The sequence below is a fragment of the Coturnix japonica genome, chromosome 21, assembly GCF_054131305.1.
Source record: "Coturnix japonica strain WE chromosome 21, WE-NBRP24, whole genome shotgun sequence".
Classification (NCBI taxonomy): domain Eukaryota; kingdom Metazoa; phylum Chordata; class Aves; order Galliformes; family Phasianidae; genus Coturnix; species Coturnix japonica.
This window is the reverse complement of record NC_140683.1, coordinates 6,861,779-6,882,226: the sequence shown is the minus strand read 5'-3', so window position 1 is coordinate 6,882,226 and position 20,448 is coordinate 6,861,779. Positions and strand designations below refer to the sequence as shown.

Sequence of the window (20,448 nt, the reverse complement as noted above, 5' to 3'; positions counted from 1 at the left end):
ATGTGTCACAGGGAAAAGCAGAGGCGAATGAGCTCCTAGCTGCTGAATTGGCTTCGTTGGCAACGTGCTCATTGCCTGGGATCACCCCATGAGGACTGCTCAGCCCGAGGTGCTGCTCATAGGTTTACTCAAGGGTAACTTGCTCCAGTGGGGATCCCTGGGGCTGGGGAGAGCAGGAGAAGAAAGGGGCAGCCCAGGGCAGCTCAGCTCCCAGTGTTCTGTACATGCCTGCTTGGACCTGACTTTTAAAAGCCGCCCAGCCAGCGCCGGCTATTGCAGCCTGCTGCATCACTATGGCAAAATCAATTTTCCTGTTTCTCTGAAGGTAATTACTGGGTTTAAGGTTTAATATGCACGTGGATTTTAGAGAGAGCATTGCTAAAAACAGCTCTGAATAACACACAGGGTTGGGCAGCGTGTCCTGGGGGGTCAGATGTGCACCATGATGTGCAGAGCCCTCGGATGCTGACTGCACAGCTTGGGAGGCATCACAGCAAGGAGCATGATCAGATCCCATATGGATTGTGCCAGAGATCCCATTCATTTTGTTGCAGAATAAGAACAGATGGGTGTTAGGAGAAATCTGGTGGGGAACAAGGAGGCTGTTGGGGTTGTGCTTAGTTTTAATTTCTTTGGGTGGAAAATGGGATCCTTCTGTCCATGCAGGGAAATGGGACTTCATGTCCCAATCTGCAGGGTGGATGGGAGGGAACTTCCACCTTTCTTAATAGAGGGGATAAAAACACCTGTGCAGTTTGGAGCAGGTTGCTGTGAGGATGCTGTGCCACAGGGCAAATCAGAGCACTCCGTGTGATGGGTGTTTGCTTCCAATTTCCCTCTGGAGATTCAGCTCCAAATGGTTAAAGGGGCCCATCCTACAGCTCACAGAGCCACAGCACTGCAGTGTTTGTGTCTCTCCAAGGGAAAACCATCCTCTGGTGAGGTTGGGAGCCGCTGGCCGCCAGCTTCCCAGGCTGGGGGGGAGATGATTGCCTTTGTAAACCCCTTAACAAGGTGGCTTTGTGTCCCCGTTTAACAAGAAGCGCCCTTGCTCCTTCCCTGGGAGGTTCCCAACAGTGGTGTGGAGATCCCTGAAAGCCAGCTTTATGCTGCTGGGGGCGGTGGGGATCAGAGGGACACAGGGGCCCTTCTGCACACCCGTGACAAAAGGCTGCCCCAGGGGGACAGGGCGTCAAAGCACGGCCGGCTCGGGGGAGACAAGGGACCCACAGATCTGCTGCCCAGTGCCCATCTGGTCACTCCATCACAACGGCCAGGGGGGTCCTCCTTGGTGCATCCCCCCACCAGAGTAAAGCAGTGGGAAAGGGGCTGGGAAGGGACAGGTATTTCATATTAGCTGGCAGTAATTGGATCTGCAGGAGATGAGGGCTGAGAACCGGGATCTGGCCCATCCCTGTGCACTGAATGGCACAGTAAGGCTGGGGAAACTTTGTGATGCCAATGGACCAGTTGCCCCCACTGCCAGAGCATGACATGTGCATTGGAACAGGGACTGCTGGGGAGCTGTACTCGGCCACTGGGACACCTCTGTCCTGGCAGAGACATTGTCCATCCCATGTCAACCTTTGGGTCCTATGTCTGGGAGTTCCCACTCATCCCCTCACATCCCCCCTTCCCGTCCCTCTCCAAGCCATCTGCCCTATGCCCCACTCCCAGATTTACTGTCACGCATTAAAACTTTTATGCCTTAGCACCAGGGTCAGCATGTCACAGCTCATCGATTGGTTTTACCTCCCCTTGGCAAAAGCACTTTGGCCCCAACCCTTCAGCATTGCATGGGGCATCCCAAGGCCCCCAGTGCTCCCTTGGCCCATCTCAGTGTCTCAGCTGAGCTCCATGACCCCAACATCCAACACCTCCCCCAGGTCAGGTGCACTTGGTGTTTCCATGAGACCCTGAGGGCACAAGGATGGTGCTCTGCTTGTTTGCATGACACCACGCCTGGTTTAGTGTTTGCCCCCTCCACTCTGAGTTGGGTTTCAGCTCAGAAAAGGAGCTTTGGGCTTTCCTTATTGCAGCACATTAGTGGCTCCCGGGGAGATGTGTCCAGCTGCCAGCCTGGGTAGCAAATGGAGAAATGAGATGCTGGAGCTGAGGTTGCAGGGAAAGCAGGGGCAGGGGCTTGTGTCTCTTGATGCTGGGCAAGGATTTGGTGTTTTAACCATTCTGTATGATATGGTGCATGGTGCCTTGCGGATGACCACATTGGCTGAACATCCCCAAGTAGCAGCTTGGGACAGGACTGGGATTTCACCCTCCAGCCTATCCTCAAGAGGACTCTTCCATCCCTATTGGCGCTATGGGAATCAGGGCAGAGAATACAAGGCTAGCAGTGTGCCTCCATGCCCTGCTGCCATGCCCAGAACCATCCATGGTGTCAACTCCAGCCCTGCCACCATGTGCCTGGCACAGGTCCCCATGTTCACATGCTGGGTAGCCCAACAAGCACGCATGGTCCTCGGCAGCTCTGCCTTTTGCTTTCAGCATCTCCCTCTCACTATTTATTGGTGACTTTTGTCCTTGGCCAGCTTAGCAGCTGAAAGAGGCTGTATTATATCACACGTAGGCAGCTCCTGGGGGGAGAGGGCCGTGCTTTCTGCTGGAACAAAGCGCGGGTTGGCTAATTCCCCTCTCCTCCTGCAGCACCCGGGTCCCATCTGGTTGACACAGTTTGCTGCAGTGTCTCCTGCTATTAAGCCCCCACTTGCCTGTTTGAATCCTTGGCGCTCCCCCCGCCCTATGCCCTCGGCCCCTTTTTTCTTGCTTTATCTTTCATTTTCCCCTTAAGCTGGGCAGAACTTGCTTAATAGAGTGATGTCAGATGTGTGCAAACCAGACCAATAAAACCTAATGCATCCCCCCCTTTGTCTGCCATCCTCTCCAACGCCTAACATTTTCCACTCAGAAAGCCACTTAAAACACATCAGCAACAATCCCTCACAAAACAGCCACTTGTTGGCTAATTGTGCTGAGTACCTGCGCACACTGCTGCTGCTCTCCTGCTGGGAGGGTGGGAAGCTGCCACAGCACTGGGCTCCTTATGGGGCAAGGGATGTTCAGAACCGCATCGTCCATGGGACCAGCCCTATGGAGAGGAGTGTGGGATGGAGGTTCACTAGGGGAGTCAGGATGGGGAGCTTTTGCCTTGGGACAAAGATGCTGGTTGCTGGAGATGCTCTGTGATGGGGTTGAGGTGGAGGGAATTGACCTTTTGCCTAATGGAGCATCCAAAAGTCCCTCCCCAGGGATGCTTTGGGTCTATCATTGTGAAATATGGGGAGAACACATTGACAGGTGTTTAATCTCTCCCCTTGCATCCCCGTGGGAGAGAGTGTACCTCTGCCTGTGTCCCCTGTGCCACAGCATCCCCCATCCATCCATCCTGTGAGCCTTCAGCACATCTCGATGTGCTCCCAGAGCAGCATTACTTTCCCTGCCAGAAAACTTTGGCAGATTTTCACACTGCCATCCCCTGTGGCTGGTGGCACAGCTCGCAACCACGGCACTGGGCAGGCAGCCCAGAGCCCCCCCGGCGAGCACACCTGCACTGGTTCACCTGCGTATATAAATGTCATACAGGCAGCACAGCACAGGGAATGCAGCCAGCAGAGGCTCTGCCTTTTCACTTTCCTCACAGGGAGCCACGCTGCAGTGTTGGTTTAGTCCCGATCCTGAGCTCTGCCACCTGCCTACAGCCATAGAGTGATGGGGGAGCGATCCACAGGTTGCCATCCGCTCCCCATATCCATGCTTTGGGGCACAAGGACACAGCACCCTGCAGTGGGGCAGGAGGTTTCCGTGCTCACCTGGGCAGTGAGTTGTGCCAGGGGAAGAAAGGGTTAAACAGAGGCAGCAAAAATCAGAGGATTACAGGTTTGTTGCCGGACTGTCCCATCTGTCACCAGCACAAAGACGAGCCTGGTTTGGGGCTGGGCTGTCAGCAAGGAGCCCACCACTACATTAGGACTCCATTAGGGGAGACTTGTGGTGGGAAATGGCAGCTGTCAGGGCACTATCATTTCTCCTGTAATTCCCTGTGCTCGCTTCTTCACTGCACTTAAATAGCAGGTCTACCTATTGGGCCAATTTTTTCTCTTCCTGCTGCTCCTCTTCCTGCTTTAAAGCTGCAGCTCCCTGCTCAGGCAGGTCCTTGTCTTGATGCCACCATGTTTCACATCCTTCACACCTTGGCTGGTGGCACCCAGTCCAGCTGACCGTGGTCCTGCATAGGTGCAACCCACAGCATCCCAGCCTTCCCACAGCGGGGGACATCCCTGCTTTGATGGGTTTCTTACACGGGGTTAGGACAACATGATGTTGACACAGACTGCTGCTGCTGCCCTACCCTTGGTGCACCTAACCTAAGCTGCAGAAGGACCTCAGTGCTGCACCCAGCAAGGGGGGATGGGACCTCCTTGACCATGGGCTGTGCTGGAGCAGGATTTTCCCTCCCATAATATGGTACACATGTCCTGGGGACAACAAGGTGTACCCATGGGACAAAGTGACCTGGACCTGCAGGGTCTCACTGTGCTGGGGACCCTTTTCCATCCCGGCTCCTCCCTGGCTCTGAAGCCAGCAATCAAAACAAACACTTCTGCTGGAAAGGGCACCACGGTGGTGCTGGAAATAAATAACTAATTTCTCCCTCTATGATCTCAAGGAGCAGGAGAGGCGTGAATAGCAGGGCCTGGTGTCGGGCTGACTGGACTCCCCGGTGCGGTAATTCAAAGGATGACAAACATAAGCCAAAGAAAAATGTTGAAAAATGGGCACTTCCTGCAGCCCTGAGCAAAGGAGCTATTGCAGGGTTTGGAAATAACGAAGGCAAAAAGAGGGAGAGGGGGGAATTTTCTCATTGAGACCAAGTGAAGTGCCAAACAAGCTGCTATTACGGTGGCTTTGAGAGGCACAGGGAGGGGGCACTCGGGGGAAGGAAAGAAGGGAGAGGGAAGGGGGAAGAGGACTCAGGGAAAGGTGAGAGTGAGGGAGAGGACAAGGGGGATGTAAGGAGCAAAAGGTGCAAGGTGGGAGATGGAGATAAGAACAGGTGGTGCAACAGTGGCAGGGCAACCACATGCCATGTGCCATTCCCTGTGTCCTATATCCATTCCCATCCCTGTCCCTGGCCCCCTCCAGCCCCCGCACCCATCAGCACCAAAAGGAAAAAGAGAAAAAAATAAAAAATAAAAAAAGAAGAAAAAAAAAAAGAGAGATGGAAAGAAGCAAAACAAAATATCTCCAGTTGTCGAGACAAGGGGAGAAAAATAGAGGCAAACATCCATAATTTTCTCTGTGGGGCTTTGCAGTAATTGAGCCATTTGGATAAAAATAAAGGCAGCAGGCCCTTTAGGTAAGAGGGGCTTTTGCAATCCAAGAAGCCTGAATTATGCGTCTTGTATCACTTGAAATCCCCCCCCCCTCCATCGCCCCCCTCTGCCTCCCCCACGCGACACCAAACCACTTTCCCTTTTTCTTCTTCCTTTTTTCCCCCCCTCTCTTTTTTTAAGCACCCTGTCAAACATCGTCCAACGAGAAGAGAATTTCAGCTGTCACAACTAATTTCAGTGCGTGTGTGTGTGTGTGTGAAGGTGTGTGTGTCTCAGGAGCGGGGACAGTTGGGGGGAGAAGGGTGATGGAGGCATAGAATCACTCCTTTCTTTTGCTTTTTTTTTTTTTTTAGTCTTTTTTTTTCCTCTTCAAAAGGAAGATTTACATCAGAAATTTGTTTCTGCAAGTGTTTAAGGCCTGTAATTTCCTCCTTTTCAATTGCTGCTGCCTGATGTCTTGTTACTTTGCTTTGCTGGGCTCCATCTTCCTCTATCTGCCTGCAGAGATTTACATCTTGCTCATGTTCCTTAGGGTCAACCAAACACCTTTTGCCAAGCAGCCGGCACCTGGACCATCCCTGCCATAGGAAAACAGTGAGATGAGAAAGTGAGACGTGAAGATCTGCCACGACTACAGAAACTGCTTTGATCATAGAACCATTTCATAGGATCACAGGATGTAGGTTGGAAGGGACCTTAAAGATCATCTGGCTCCAACCCTTGCTGTGGGTTGGGCTGCCAACCACTAGAACATGGATAAAAGATACCGTTGATGCAGATTCATGTTGTTGTAAATCCTTCCATTGTCAAGCCACGTCCCTAGTCCCCATATAAATAGGGTTTTTTGCTTAGAGGTGAGATCTGCCCCCATATAAATAGGGTTGTTTTGCTTAGAGGTGAGATCTGCCCCCATATAAATAGGGGTTTTGGCTTAGGGGTGAGATCTGCAATGATGGGAGAAGAGGAAATGATGCTGGGAAGAGCAAAGAAGAACCAAGGAGAGCAGCAAGAACTTCCAACATTGGGATGATGGTTTGACTGTTGAATTGAACACTCTGCTCCAGCAGCTTTGGGAAACTCTGGGATGAGATGGCTGCTGTTAGAGCAGCATTCACCTCTGGGGGGGGTCACAGGTACGGATCTTAGAATGGCCTGGGTTTAAAAGGACCATATAAAGGACCATATAAAGGACCATATAAAGGACCATATAAAGGACCATATAAAGGACCCCGGCCAGACAACCAACCCACCGCCCCCCCCCAACCAGCCCTCCACGTGCCACGCCCCCCAGGCCCATTTCCGCCGGAAGTGGGGGGCTCTTTCCCTTTCCGGGTGCGGGTCCCCGGGCGGAGCGGCGGGACGGCGCGGCGGCGGCGTCAACGGGCGGGCGCGGGGCTCGTGTCATGGCGGAGCTGGCGCAGGGACAGAGCGCGGCTCCCGTAGGGATCAAACCCGAGGGATTCGTCGATGCTTTGCACAGGGTCCGGCAGGTGAGAGCCGGGCAGAGCCGGGCAGGGCAGGGCCGGGGGGTGGGAGGAGGCCGCGGGGCGCTGCTAGGCCGCAGGGCCGAGCTGAGGGGCCGGGCCGCCGCCACGCTGAGCTCAGGCCACGGTCGGGTTTAGGGACCTCGGAACCTGGGAGCTGCATGGAGTAAGTCTGTTGTAAGTGAGGCCTTGGTTAGAATTGAGGCTCAGCAGCTGCCCCGGTGTGGAAGAGCTGTGCTTTCTATCTTGGAATGAACCGGTACCTGGGAGGAGTGGTCCTGGAGAGCAGCTCGGCTGAGAAGGACCTGGGGGTCCTGATGAATGAAAGACTCAACATGAGCCAGCAGTGCGCTCTGGCAGCCCGGAAAGCAAATGGGATCCTGGGCTCCATCAGCAGAGGGGTGGTCAGCAGGGATAGGGAGGTGATTGTCCCTCTCTACTCGGCTCTTGTGAGGCTCCATCTGTTGTACCGTGTCCAGGTGTGGAGCCCTCAGTACAAAAAAGACATGGAGATTTTGGAAAGAGTCCAGAGGAGGGACAGGAAGATGATCAGGGGGCTGGAGCACCTCCCCTATGAGGACAGGCTGAGGGAGTTGGGTTTGTTCAGCCTGGAGAAGAGAAGGTTGCGGGGTGACCTCATTGCAGCCTTTCAGTACCTGAAGGGAACTTACTCCCAGGAGGGGAGTAAACACTTGGAAAGGGCTGACAATAGCAGGACACGGGGAAATGGTTTTAAGTTAAAAGAGGGAAGATTTAGGTTGGATGTTAGGTGGAAGTTCTTCACTAGGAGAGTGGTTAGGCCCTGGAACAGGCTGCCCAGGGAGGTTGTGGATGCCCCGTCCTTGGAGGTGTTCAAGGCCAGGTTGGACGGGGCCCTGGGCAACCTGATCTAGTAAAGGTGTATGTTTGGTGGCCCTGCCAGGCAGGGGGTTGGAACTACATGATCCTTGAGGTCCCTTCCAACCCGGGTCATTCTGTGATTCTGTGTGACATGCAGCCATCAGCAGCTCTGTGCACAAGGTGGGTTGTCTGCTGACTGTCTGTGTCTCACTTTGTATAAAGGGGCTTTGGGGATGAGTAGCTGTAGCCCCGCTGCATGGATGTGCTGAGGATTTGCTGTGGTTTGTGCTCTGTTCCTCTCACGTTGGATGTCCCAGCTGTGACCGAGCTGCCCTCCACCTGCGCTCAGTTAAACACACTGTAACAAAGTGTGATACAACCAAATGCCAGGCCTGGTGCTGGAAGACTGACTTGACTCTTTCTAATGTTGCAGGCCAGGTGGCAAGTATCTCCTGTTTCCCACACTTGCTTTTCTCACTTAAATGAGAAACTTTGAAGAAACTAATGCGGACCCTAGGACCTTTCAAGCAGTTGCTCTGGTGGGACTCGAGTCACTTACAGTCGCTTGCGGCTCACTTGTGAATCAGTGTGCCAGCAAATCCTGTTCTGCACAGTCTGCAGCAAAGCGTACAGAGGCACTCGCTGTTCCAGAGGAACACCCTGCGCCTTCCCAGAAGGACTCCCAAGCCAGTTTGCCCTTCATCTGCTCATTTGCTTCTTAACAAAAGCGTTTCAGTAGGCGGGTTGTGGTAGCTGCCTCCCAGGTGAGGCCGAGCGCATCCCTTCTTTCAGTGGCTAATGCAGCATCATGGCCTTGACAGTGTGCACTATCTGAAAGCTTTCCTATTACCTCAGCTTGGTGCAGTTAATTTGCAAGGTGTGCTTGTCTTGATCATCTGTAACTAAAGGCCTCTCTTTACAGTAATGTCATTGAGTTTTGATAATATAAGTGCTTGCTGGCAGTTGAATAATCTATCAATAACTTGTGTGTACACAAGAAAATCAATTACTTGCTGATCTGTGTTGGAAGTACCACGTTATATACCACCTGTCTGATCAGTAACAGGTTAAGTGTGAAGGTGGGATATCTTGGGCTGTGTTAGGCTAAGGCAGTGCTGGCTGAAAACTAAGTCACATCAGTGCTCTGTGGCTGCTGTTTATCATGCTTGTAGGTCTTGTGTTGACACGTGGAGAAGATAAAGAATTCTTTGATACTCTATTGACTCTGATTTTGCTGATCTTTTCAAGTCTGTTATACTTGAATATTTTGGATTTCTCCCAGCACACAACCAAAGTTAGTCTGATCTGATCTGAAATGCTTTAAAATCCTCATAGCTGTCAGCTTCAGGTCAGGCACTGCAGAACAGCAGCTTTCATGCTCCTTTCATTCTGGATACAAGTCTGTTGAGAAAACTGCTCTCTGTTTGTGTTCTTGGGAGCGCAGTGGCCTATGTTCTCGTGCTGTGTGTTGTATGCTGCCTGTTGAATGTTGTTTTATTTTGTTAGCATTTGTAGGATGAGAAACATCATTGCCAAGTGCTTTGCAGGCAGCTGTTTCCATTGCTGCCTCTGCAGTGTCACTTCCTGGCTGGGAATCAGGTGTGTTGCAGAGGCAGTTGCAACTGATGTTTCTCTGGAGGTGATGGCAGAGCTTTCACTGACTGTTCAATGCAACAGGTTGCCTGATGGTCCAGGATGTGGATGTCAGTTTTTGTATTGCTTCTGGCCATTGTAGCTGTTCAGAATATCACTTTTGCTCTAAGAAGGGTGGGAGCAGAGGGAAAAATGTTGGTTGTAGCTCTTGCCTCTTGCTTCCTGGTTTGGACTGGCATCTCTGATCTGATCTTTGCATTATTTCAAAGCTTAAGCTTGCACTTAAAACTAGTAATCAAATCTACTAAATTCAATTCTCATGAGAGCCATTACAGTAAACTTGAGCTGCGGTACACTGTGCTTAGTTAGTAATAACTAAATAATTCAGGACAGAGAAGACTTTCCTGATCAATCACAGTAACTGAGATGTGAGCTGATGTGGCAGTGAGACATCTGTAGTGCTTAAATACTTGAGATATACCAAAGAAGACTTTCACAAGTGAATGCTAGAGCTTTGAGACAGTCTATTCTGCATCTTCCACACCGTATCTTAAGTGAGTGGGTTAGTTTATGGGTTGTAAATGGTGACTGATCTGTACGTGAGGGCAGCTGCTCCCAGGTGTGGTAGCTTTTTACTGAGACATTTTGGGGTTGGAGAGTGGGGAAGGATGTTTGTTCCCCTCTCAAGTAGTGGGATCACACACACACAAAAGCACAGCTGCCAGTACTTTGGATAAGAATTGATTTCTGTTGGACTGTCCTTGGGTTTAGCTCTCACTGACAGAACAGCATCTTGTTTGATTCTTATCTTCTCTCCTGAGCAGTCTCATTATCTGTACAAGGTGTGCATTAGTGATTCCTTTGGTATGGATTCTTGTAACCTGCCATATGTACCCTGAATCTGGGTTTCCAGCAGTGATGAAGAAAGGCTGTGGCTTAGCAGCCTGCAGTGGCTGATCTTGGGTACCTTCAACATGGATGAAGTGGCCTGAATCTTACTGTGAGTCAGTGGGTTGTGTGTGTACGTTCCTTTCTAGTCTCAGGCTCCAACTCCTGATTCCCTTTGGAGAGAGATTGTAAGACTTACTCTTCTTTAGGGGTGCTTTTGCAGATCATCTTCAGCCAGATTTACGTCTTTGTAAGTTGGCAAAAATATTTAGGAAAACCACCTGTGACCTGAAACTAAACTGAGCGTGGATGGTTTTACTGCTTCCTACAGAGCTCTGGGGGTACGGCTGTCGTGCAAGTGTTCTGTTTGAGTGGGAAGAGTGGCAGAAGTGCTGTAACTGTGTGCAGGGCCAGGTGACGCTGCTTCTCATTCTATATCCTGCTCCTATCTAGAATGGCTGATGTGATCGGTTGCTGCTGTTTTGCAGGGCAGCAGGGAGAGGTTTTTCCTGGAAGCCAGGCCCTTTTTTGAAAGCTGAATTCTGCAGATCCTGGTGGCTGAGTCTTAAGAGTCTGGACATTAAACCTCTTTTAAAGGGTGTTAAAGTTATAGAAGGAAGGACACCTCAAGCAAGTCTTATTTAATTCGATTTTCTTGGCTTTACCATTGCAATCTTATAGCTCAGCTCTATGCTCTGCCCATTAAATTGTTCATTAGGGGGCTTTACTTAGGGGGGTATATGTAGAAACAGTTGTGTGCTAGCGATGCTTTCTTCAGAGTATTTCAGAGCTTAACAAAATGGATGTACTGGGTTAAAAAAAAAAGCCACTGACATGCAGAGGGGCAAAAGCAATGTGGAGCAGCAGCTTGCAGTACATTACTCAAGGTCATTTAGGCAGATAAGGGCTAGGTCTGCTTACTTTTGCTATGTTCTAACTTTGGTGCTTATCTCGCTGCTGAAGCTGTAGTAAAAACGGAGGTTCCCATTCGAAGCTGAACACAAGAAGTTAAAATGTATTTTAACTGTTATATCTACTTGAAAAGCTTAACTCTTAGTTTTGCAGCCTGTTTTCCCTACTGTAGTGAGATGGCGTGTTGTCTGCGTGTAATCCCGGGCAGCTGGGAGCCTTGGGAGATAAGGGTGTGAGTTTCAATAAAGGAAGGAAAAAAATACACGTATCCCAGAAGCTGATAGTGCAAGAATTGCTTTGACTCTCCTGTTTGGCCCCATGTTTGAGGCTCATGAGCTGGGGTGATGGCTGTGTGTGAAGCACAAGAAGGGATTTGCAATGCTCTCCTGCTGTAGGAGTTGGCAGCTCTGGTGATGAGGATCTGCTCATTCACACCTACGTGCTTCATGTTTGTAGGCCAGCCTTTTCTTCCCTGTCCAAGTGCGACGTGTGATTTTAGTTCCAAACTATCAGCAGTTTCTGTTTGTTTTTTTTTTTCCCTCAGTATCTTTTAAGGGATTTCACAAATTAAAATCAAATATTCTGCCAGGGTGCATTCTACTTGACTACAGCTCAGTGGCATACGTTTGGATTGTAAGTTACGATGTTGAAGCTGTCAATGGTTTATTGTAAAACCTTGTTTGTTTTTTTTAATCTCCTTTTCAGCATTGAAATAGTCAGGAAGTATCTCTGCTCTTTGTACCTTCATTAAAGTCCTCTGCATCCCAAACAAGGGGGAAGCAGGTGAGTCAGGGGCCGGAAGCATGGATTTAGTGCAGCATCCAACAGAAGAGCAGGGCATCTCCTCCTGCTTCCTAGTACAGAATGGACGAGTGCTTGTATGTTTTCATGCCTTCAGAAGTATGTTTCTCTGAGCTTATTGATTCTTGGAGATGCTGATGTGCAATGTGCCCTGTGTAGCTTGTCCTTGTGCTGGGTTATGGCTGAGCAGCACTTCCTTTTTTGGGTCTAGATCAGCCACACTGTAGGTTTAATGGTCCAGCATTATGTTTCCAGTTGCTCATCCCAAACTAGTTTTAAGTCCTGTTAAAGTAGGAAGGATTTATTCTCTAGCTCCTGGCACTTGATTAAAACCAAGTTGTTATCTTTCTAAAGGAGAATGGGAAGGAGTGGTCAGAATGCAAGAAAATGGTCAAAACTTGGAGCCCTATCCACACAAGGCATCGAGAATATTTTCTATTCTTTCTAAAAGCAGTGCCCTCAATCTTCCAAGGTTATTTCATATAGCATTTTTCACTACCCTGTGGTTCTACATCTTGTGCAGTTGTTTATTCCGCTGCAGCAGTTGATAGTGTCAACAGCCAGAATTACTGTGGATGTCTTTTTGTTGCAGTAAAACTGAATTTTAGAGACACCTTCAGTTATGTTTGTTGTTTGCCCTCGCCTTCGTTTAAAGCCTATCTTTGTAAAATGCTCTTTTTTCGTCTATTCCTTTTGCTTCTTCTCTGGTGATCTGCTAGGTGTAATAAAGCAAGATCATACTCCTAGCAAGGATCCTTGTGCTGGAAAAGGAATTGAGTGCTGTACAACACACAACATATTTGTTCTGCACTATAGCAGAGTAGGCAAGGAGTGCTGAGGGGCCATGGTTTGCCCGTCCCTGAAGGGTGTATTAGTCGAGCTACTAAAGCTGGTTGGCTCTCAGACTTGGCTTGCATTGGTTAGTCTGGAGAACAGGTCAAAGAGCTCACCTCTGTCTCATCAGTTCGTATAATTGTCTCTCTGTTTCGCTTGTATTAAGTGATGCCTCAGAGTGTCTCCTGTTTTATTTGCATTTTGTGATGCCTGAATGTCTCCTCCCTCAGTGTCTTCCTTGCCTCCCAGCTCACTCCAGAATGGCTGTTACTCCTCCAAGGGCTGGAAGCAGAAGCACAGGCAGCCTTAGCCGTGCTCATACTGCAGGAAATAGAAACTTACTCTGGGCTGATAGTTTGCCCACTGGCTTATTCTTCGTACAGTAAACACATACTGATCCATCCCTTTGACCAAACCTGTCCTTGTGCTTTGTATTTGCACATTCTTCTCCCTCCACTCCCCTCACCCCCCACTGATGTACAACTATGCATTGCTGTGTATCTGGGTATGCATGAATGCAGCAGAAATGTATGTCTTCCTACACTGCTGTGATGGTGGCAGCTTCTCCAGGACGAGGCTGGGGGACTCGATTTTAATTTGTCGGCTGTCTGCTGAATGAATGAACAAATCTGAATGTAATATTACAGGGAGTAAATGCGTACTCATGAAGAGGAGCTGGGTGAATGCAATCTTAATTACACAAATATCAAAAGCCAAGTGGAAGGCTGTTTACTTTACAAATAAAGCACTGCTTTCCTAGGACTTTTATAAAGCCATCTATGTAGAAAATAGCAGCCAAGAGATTGTTGGACTGGGATAAATGCTTTGTTGGAAGAAGGAATGTGTAGCTGCGGTGGCTGAAACTGCAAATATGCTAACTGAGTTTTTGTCATCTATTTTTATAGATTGCTGCTAAAATTGGAGATATTCCTCACTTGAATAATTCTACAACACTCGTGGACCCATCAGTTTACGGTTATGGAGTGCAGAAACGGCCCCTTGATGATGGAGGTAAGCTGGGTATGATTAATCAGTCTTGTGAATTCACTTCTGAAATCCATCTGTGGTGGCAGCTGTCTTTTTTTAAGGGCAGAAATTGATGCAACTTGTTGTGTATAGAATTTGTTTGCAAGATTCCCTGTGCTATTGAGTCTCGTGTAGCACTGGGTTCATAGGCATTAATAATAGTGATGTGAAGCAATTCTTCTCTTAGTTCTTGAACTCTGGAGATTAGCAAACTGATTTTGTAGTTAGTCTTGTCCCATGATCGTCTGGGGAGGATACTCCATGGGATTGTGCTGGGGCCTGTGTGCAGGATACCAGGAACACATGGGCAAGATGTCCCTCGCTTTCTGAGTTCATGCAGTGTATAGGAGCAGTATTCCTGCTGCTTCTTTCCATGAGTCACAGCACAGCAGCTGAGTGGATGTCATGTTCCCTTTGCTTTGCCTTGCACATGGATTTTAAGGTAAAACAGTGCTGACGCAAGTTGATCTGAGTTTGAAGGAAATTTCTTATATTAAACGTAATATTCATGACTATTCTTCTTAAATCTCTGAAGCATTTAATGTTGACTGCAACCAATGAATAATTTACTGGGGTAATTCTGCTAAACATAATGAGTTGTTTGAGTTGTTACACGTGTAAAGCAAACAATCTGTTTCTGGTCTTGGGGAAGAAGCAATGTTAGAATGGATGTTTTCTGCTATTACAAATCTAATGTGCACTGTGACAAGAAGAATGTCTGCACTGTGGTACCTGCTGCTGCTTAGACACAAATTGCTCGCTGTTAGTCATCTCTTTCTCTCCTAGTATTTCTAAGATAGCCCTGCAGGTTGGTTCTTTCCTCCATAGATATACTTAAGAGTACTGAGGAGATATGCGGAGCTTCAGCTCAGCACTTCATTTTGAAAAGATTTCTTTTCCGTTTGATAAAAAGCTGTGTAAGACAAGGGCTAAAAATACTGCCTGTCTGCTTCTTGTGCTGGTGCACAGGAGAAGCTGCTTTCATGTGGAGCCTCTGGCTTACAAACATGGCTGTTGTCTGAACATATGCCATAACACACTTTGTTCTCTGGCATTGGATCTATTTGAGCAAGAGGTTGCTGCTTGTTCAGTTTAGTGTTTTGGGAAAGTGTGGGTTGGTAGGTGTGAGCTTGGAGCGTCACTGTATGGTTATGTGCTGGTTTCTGCATAGGAAGGTGCTGGGCTGTCCAGCAGTGAGCAGTGAAACCTGCTGGGTTTTTTTGTGATCAAACAGATGTGTTCAGTGTGGGTCTAATTGCTCGGCTACACCAGCTGCAATGAAACAGTTTGCAAACATGTATTGGCCTTTTCCTTTCCATCAGTTTTCAGCTTCATCTCTGCTTAAGGCAGTTCTCAAGCAAACGTCTGATCATGGACGTTATTTCAAAGGGTGTCATCTTAAGATGTTTCTTCCATTCCTGAAACGTTGTTGGAGCAGGAGATGTGAATAGGTTCTATTTTGCTACGGACTTGAATAATATTCAGTGTAAATTTGAAGATTGCTGAGCTGTCTGATTGACTCGGATAAGTGTCTGTATATGAGAAATAATACATGTAGTCCTCAAGGAACCATTTACTTGGAACATTAGTCCTACTGTTTGTTTTCATTGATTCAGCAGACAGAACGTGAGTAATCCAGCCTCTTAAGGTGTCATTAAATGCATTTTTTTTAATATATGAAATAGCTCTAATGCCTGATAACAGCCCAGGTTAGACTTTGAACTTAAACTTTTACCAGTTAGCACTATTACTTGCTGACCCTTGTTTGTGTTGACACAAACCATGTCAATACGGCCGCAGGCTGCAGTGTAAATGCATGTTACCTCTGGTTCCTTGTGCTGTGATAGGCAGCCCCACGTAGCAGGGGTTGGCTTTACGAAAGCTTCCCAGAGTGGCTGGACTCCTGAGCGTTCCTCACATACATCTGTAGGTTCTGTAGCTTCCAGATTAAGAAAGCACTTCCCATTTGGACGATCTTTTACTGCCAACAAGGGGAATCAGGACCTCATGCCCACACTTTGCTGCATCTCCTGCTCTGAGCTATGGTTTGGGGCCATCGTCATCAAGAGGAGAGGGGTTCTGTCTTCATGCGTGCTTTGGAAATGTTATGGCGTGGAGGACTGGATATGTTCTGCTACTCCAGATAGCTTGAAAGCAAATGTGGTGGTAAATCTTGTTTGTTTACCTCTGTACGCTGTGTGCTCATGGCTACATACGGCTCTCACTGCTCCCTTAGCCCTGTGTAGCTGTTAAAAAATTACTTGTGTTCCTCAGACCACTGGAAAAATGGATTGAGAGAATATGAGAGTATTTAAGGTGACAAGAGAACTGTCTGGCTTTCAGGGATATCTAATTCTGCCTGTCCATTTTTGTAAACAGCTGCTGGCGCGGCTGATTGATGTCAGCTTAGGAAGTGGTCTTAAGACAGGATGACAGTGCGCTGGTCAAAACAAATTCAGCTGCTTTTAGAGCATTTCCAGGAAAAATAGACTTGTCATAGTATTGGAGGCCAGACAGCGTGAGTTCCTTTTGCATTTCCCTTAATGTAACATTCATCAAAAACAAATAGCTGCTGGGGCTGACCCTGGTGACCCGGCCTACTGGTATTAGATAAAGTTTGAGAACTATTATGTTTTTTTTCCTTGCATTTTGAAGGATGTTTCCAGAGGGGGAAAAGAGGACCACTGAGATGGGGTCCCTCCAAGATCCAGTGGCATCTTGCCTGTGGTTTGCTGCTGAGAATAGATCCTGGCACCTCCTATCCATGGCCAGCAGCAGCTCCTGGTCTCCATCCAAATGAATGTGTCCATCTAGTTTCTAGTTAGCACAATTTAATAAGTTTATTTTAGGCTAAACCAACCTCAAAGAAGCAGCTTGCTTTGCTTCAAAGGAAGCAGGGGTCTTGTCTGCCAGAAAGACAGTGATTGCCAGAACCCTCAGCATCAGCCTTTGTGTGCGCTGTTCTGGATTGCTTTGAAGATGCTTCCAGTGATGTAGCTCGGGTTCAGCAGCAGTGCTGTAGTTGAAGGCTGAAGCACCCTTTGAGCCTGGGGAAACAAAGACAAGACCTTGGAGAAGCCCCACGCCACCTCCCCCCTGCCTTCCCCAGGCCTCTGTGGTACATCCAGATAGGTTTTGTTCTAATAGAACCTGATTGTGTTAAAGCCTGGGGACTCAAACACACGTGATCCTTGCATAGCTCCAACATGTTTTCATGGGCACGAAGAAATCTTATTCCTGTCTTCCTAACAGAAGTTAGCAGGGATGCTCTTTGACGCATCAGCAGCATGACCAGGTAACAGAAATCCTCTTGGCAAAGGCTTTGTGTGCTGCACGAAATGGCAGCGTTGTTCAAAACTGCTCACGTCTCTAATAAGACAGTCTAAAGGTGCAAGCATTCTCTATAGAGATTCACAAGGAAGACAGGCAGGAAAACTGGTTTCGACCATTAAATTAAACACCTGCCAATATTTAAGGCTGAACAACAACTCCAGTAATTATTACCTTTCTTGCAGCTTTCTGAAGTTTATGATGATCCAATTTGGGTTCCGAAGTGTGAAGTGCAGCCCCATTCCACTGCTTTCCAGGAGCACTCTGGTTTTGTTCTAGCCACGAGGATATCCTCGATGACATTGTATATTCCTATCATGCACGTTAATTTAGTGGGAGGCACTGCTCTGTTCTGTGGGGTGGAAAAAAAAATCTGCATTTGTTTAGAGTGTCTGTTAGGTAGAATTCAGTTAAAGGTGAAGCCTAAGGAAGAGTGAAGAGTTATCAACCAGCAGGTGCCATTAACGGGAAATTGTGCTTGTTTTATTCAGTATTTTTCCTTATTTGCAGTAAAATGACTGCAGTTACAGTTAAATTGTACTCGATAGATGTAAAAAGGGGGAAACGTGGACGTGGCTTGTCAGAGTTCAGCTCCCTCCCCAGCAAGAGGAGGGAGGTGGGGGAACGGGATGGCAGCTTTGGTGCTGCAGCAGGCATGTGCTGCCCCAGCCTTGCCTCTCTATTAGCTTCATCTTTCACAGCAAAATGGGCATTTTAGGGGAGGAATTAAACCTCAGATTGGTGAGACGAGGAGCCACAGCAATCTTTTTTCCCTGCAAATAGAGAGAAATCGTATCTGACTTAAAGCAAGTCGCGCCAGCTTTCTCCACCTGCTCTGCTTCACGGCTCCTGGAGGCTGTCTGTGTGCAGAGGGAATGGTCTCCTGCTTTAATTACTGCGGCTTCATTTGCTTTTATCAAATTGCTTCAATAAATGTATATAAAGTAGGTGCGCTATCTGTCTGCCTGATTCAGCTTCTCATGCTCGTGCAGTTTTCCTCTGGGAAGCTGTCTTCTGGTGTTACAAAATGATGGCTCTTCTGTTCCTTGCATGAACTTTGGGATGTGATTATAGGATGCGTATCCATCTCATAATTTGTGGGCTGCAACTGCAGTGTAAGAGACTGCAATGAGATCTGCTGAGGTGAATCCAAATGCGAAATGGTTGTTTAAATACTGCTGAGCGTTAGGAGAGCTTCTTCCCACACCTTGGGGTGCCAAATGACCTGCTCCTGTCCTGCAGACCTATTGCTCTTGGCAGCAATACACCTGAGTGCTGGTTGGGGCAGGGTGCTGAGATTCTGGATTTGTTTGATCGCATTTGCTCAACTCTGCAGCAGCAGCTTATCAGCAAGAGCAAACATCCCCCATTACATCAGCCACCTTTTCCAGCTACAGCATTGATAGTTATCAAATTAGAGCTTTTTATATTCAGGGTGAGAATATGCAAAGGCAAATCTAACAGCGTCAATAATGCAACAGTTGTCTCATTGCTGAGCTGGAGAGAGTAATAAAATATATATGTTGTCGATATTTTGGTCCTGAACTATTATAGAGATATTGACACACCACAGAAATATGATATCGACTCTCTTTGTCTGTTTTATTGGAGTGTTTGGCCACAAACTTTGTGGGGCTTTTTTATTCCTACCGGATTCTTTGTGCCTGGGATGCATCCGCTGTCTAACCCTGACAGCTGATTGCCAATTTATTTCAGGTCAAAGAATGTGCAGGTTGCTGTAAGGTAGTTTGAAACAGCATCTTTATTATCACGGCTCACATGTTGTTAGCCAGTTCCATTTGTTTCGCTACTTGTGCCCTCCAGGCATGCAATATAATCTTCAACTGGTTGTTAGGACCAAATGGTCTGGTTTTTAGCTGGTTTGCTGCAGGCAAAGTCCTGCAGGAAGCCCAGCAGGGCATGTGTTCCCACTTTGCATGAGTTGGTCTAATGATATTTTCCCCATTAAGGTTTGGAAGAAGGATCTAATCTGTGGGGGCTGGGGGAAAAAGTCTGTCTGAGGGCTGTCAGCTGGGAGATAACTGCTAATGGTAACGGGCTGCCAGCTGACATCGCAGATATGCCTGGAATGTGTGTGATCAGTCAAACGTGTTGGGGGAAAAAAAGTAGAGTTTGGGTGCCACGAGGGTTCTGAACAGACTTCTTCCTTTAACAGGTCTCCGTGTAAGTGGGCTCCATGGAGCACAGATAAGAGATACAGAGAGAAGTATGTGCAAGCAATCTTCAATGCCGTTTGCCTAGACTAAATCTCCGAATCTGCTCAGCTTTTATGTTTGTTTGTAGAACATACTGATCACTTGACGTGTCTTTTCTCCCCCTGCAGTCCCACCTCTCCCCCTTCCTCTTTTTTTCACTGTGGGTTTAAATGGGGAAGGAGGGAGGTTAGCTGTGGGGATTTGGATTTGGGCAGGCAGGATTTTCTCCCATGACTCTCAGCATGGGAGACGCAGATCAATTCCCTATCCTGTGTTCAGCTGGACACTGGGTTATGGTGTGTGCTGATCAAGAAATCCCCTCCTGTTTTGTACCCTATAACGCATTCATTTCAGCTGCTGAACCTAAATTACTGTTTTGCTTTTCTTTCTTTTTTGATGAAATGGTAAGAACTCTTTTTCTATAGGGATGAAGTTAGTTTATCCGTGCTAATGCTTTGATTTTTTTTCTTTCCCCTTTTTTTCTCTCTCTGCCACAGTAGGTAACCAGTTAGGGGCCCTGGTACATCAAAGGTAAGCAGTGGGTTATGTTTTATTATTTATTGATCAATTCTAATTGTTTATTGATCCGCCATCTGTAGTAGTGTTAGGAAGTCAGAGGTTGGGAATGTGGAGAAACTGTCAGCTTGGGTTTTCTCCAGGCTGAGGCTTCTGCTAAACCCTTTAAAAGCTATTTGTTGTTAGGAGGAAAGAAGAGTTGAAGTAAAACTTGGATTTGATTCCTGTAGCTTTGTAGGACCGAGCAGAATAAATTCTCTCCTTTTCCTTCTCCTGCCCAGCGGGGAAGAAAAGGATGGGAGAAAAAAACAAGGGCAAACTGGCACTTTGACAGAGTTTAAAACTGTTAAACAAGCAGGTAGATTTATTGATATATATAAATATACAGTTTTGTTAATGTAGTATGACCTGGTCTGACTCCTTTGATTGTCAAAGATGGTGTGGGGAGACTGAAGCAAATGAGAGTTGTTGCACAGCATCTATTAGCATCTAATACAAAAGTAGATTTCTCAGTAGGGCTGAATAGAAACCATGGGCAGCGTTGTCTGCTCTGCTGTGATGTTTGTGCAGGGTATTATGCACTGCTTTTGAGACTGCTGTACGAACTGTGTGAAATGCATATGGCAGCAAACAGAGTTTGCAAGTTCTGTGTTTGTT

The 20,448-nt window shown here is 47.6% G+C and overlaps 1 protein-coding gene across 13 annotated transcripts in view; it reads left to right on the top strand.

Annotated features, from left to right (window-relative positions):
• Positions 1 to 6,695: 6,695 nt before the first annotated feature.
• The window catches only part of FUBP3 (far upstream element binding protein 3), a 36,913-nt gene continuing 23,160 nt past the window's right edge, over positions 6,696 to 20,448 (top strand). For 5 of the 13 annotated variants that reach the window (XR_014936170.1, XR_014936171.1, XM_015879355.2 and 2 more), the window contains exons 1-4: positions 6,696 to 6,841; positions 13,609 to 13,714; positions 19,236 to 19,286; positions 19,773 to 19,806. Coding sequence is in view for 9 of the 13 variants with exons in the window: in XM_015879355.2 (XP_015734841.2) it covers positions 6,755 to 6,841; positions 13,609 to 13,714; positions 19,236 to 19,286; positions 19,773 to 19,806 (278 nt within the window). In the remaining 4 variants the exon portion in view is untranslated. Of the gene's footprint in view, positions 6,842 to 11,778; positions 11,852 to 13,608; positions 13,715 to 19,235; positions 19,287 to 19,772; positions 19,807 to 20,448 lie in introns of those variants that run through there. The other 8 variants (XR_014936169.1, XM_085520935.1, XM_015879354.3 and 5 more) reach the window with 4 other exon arrangements.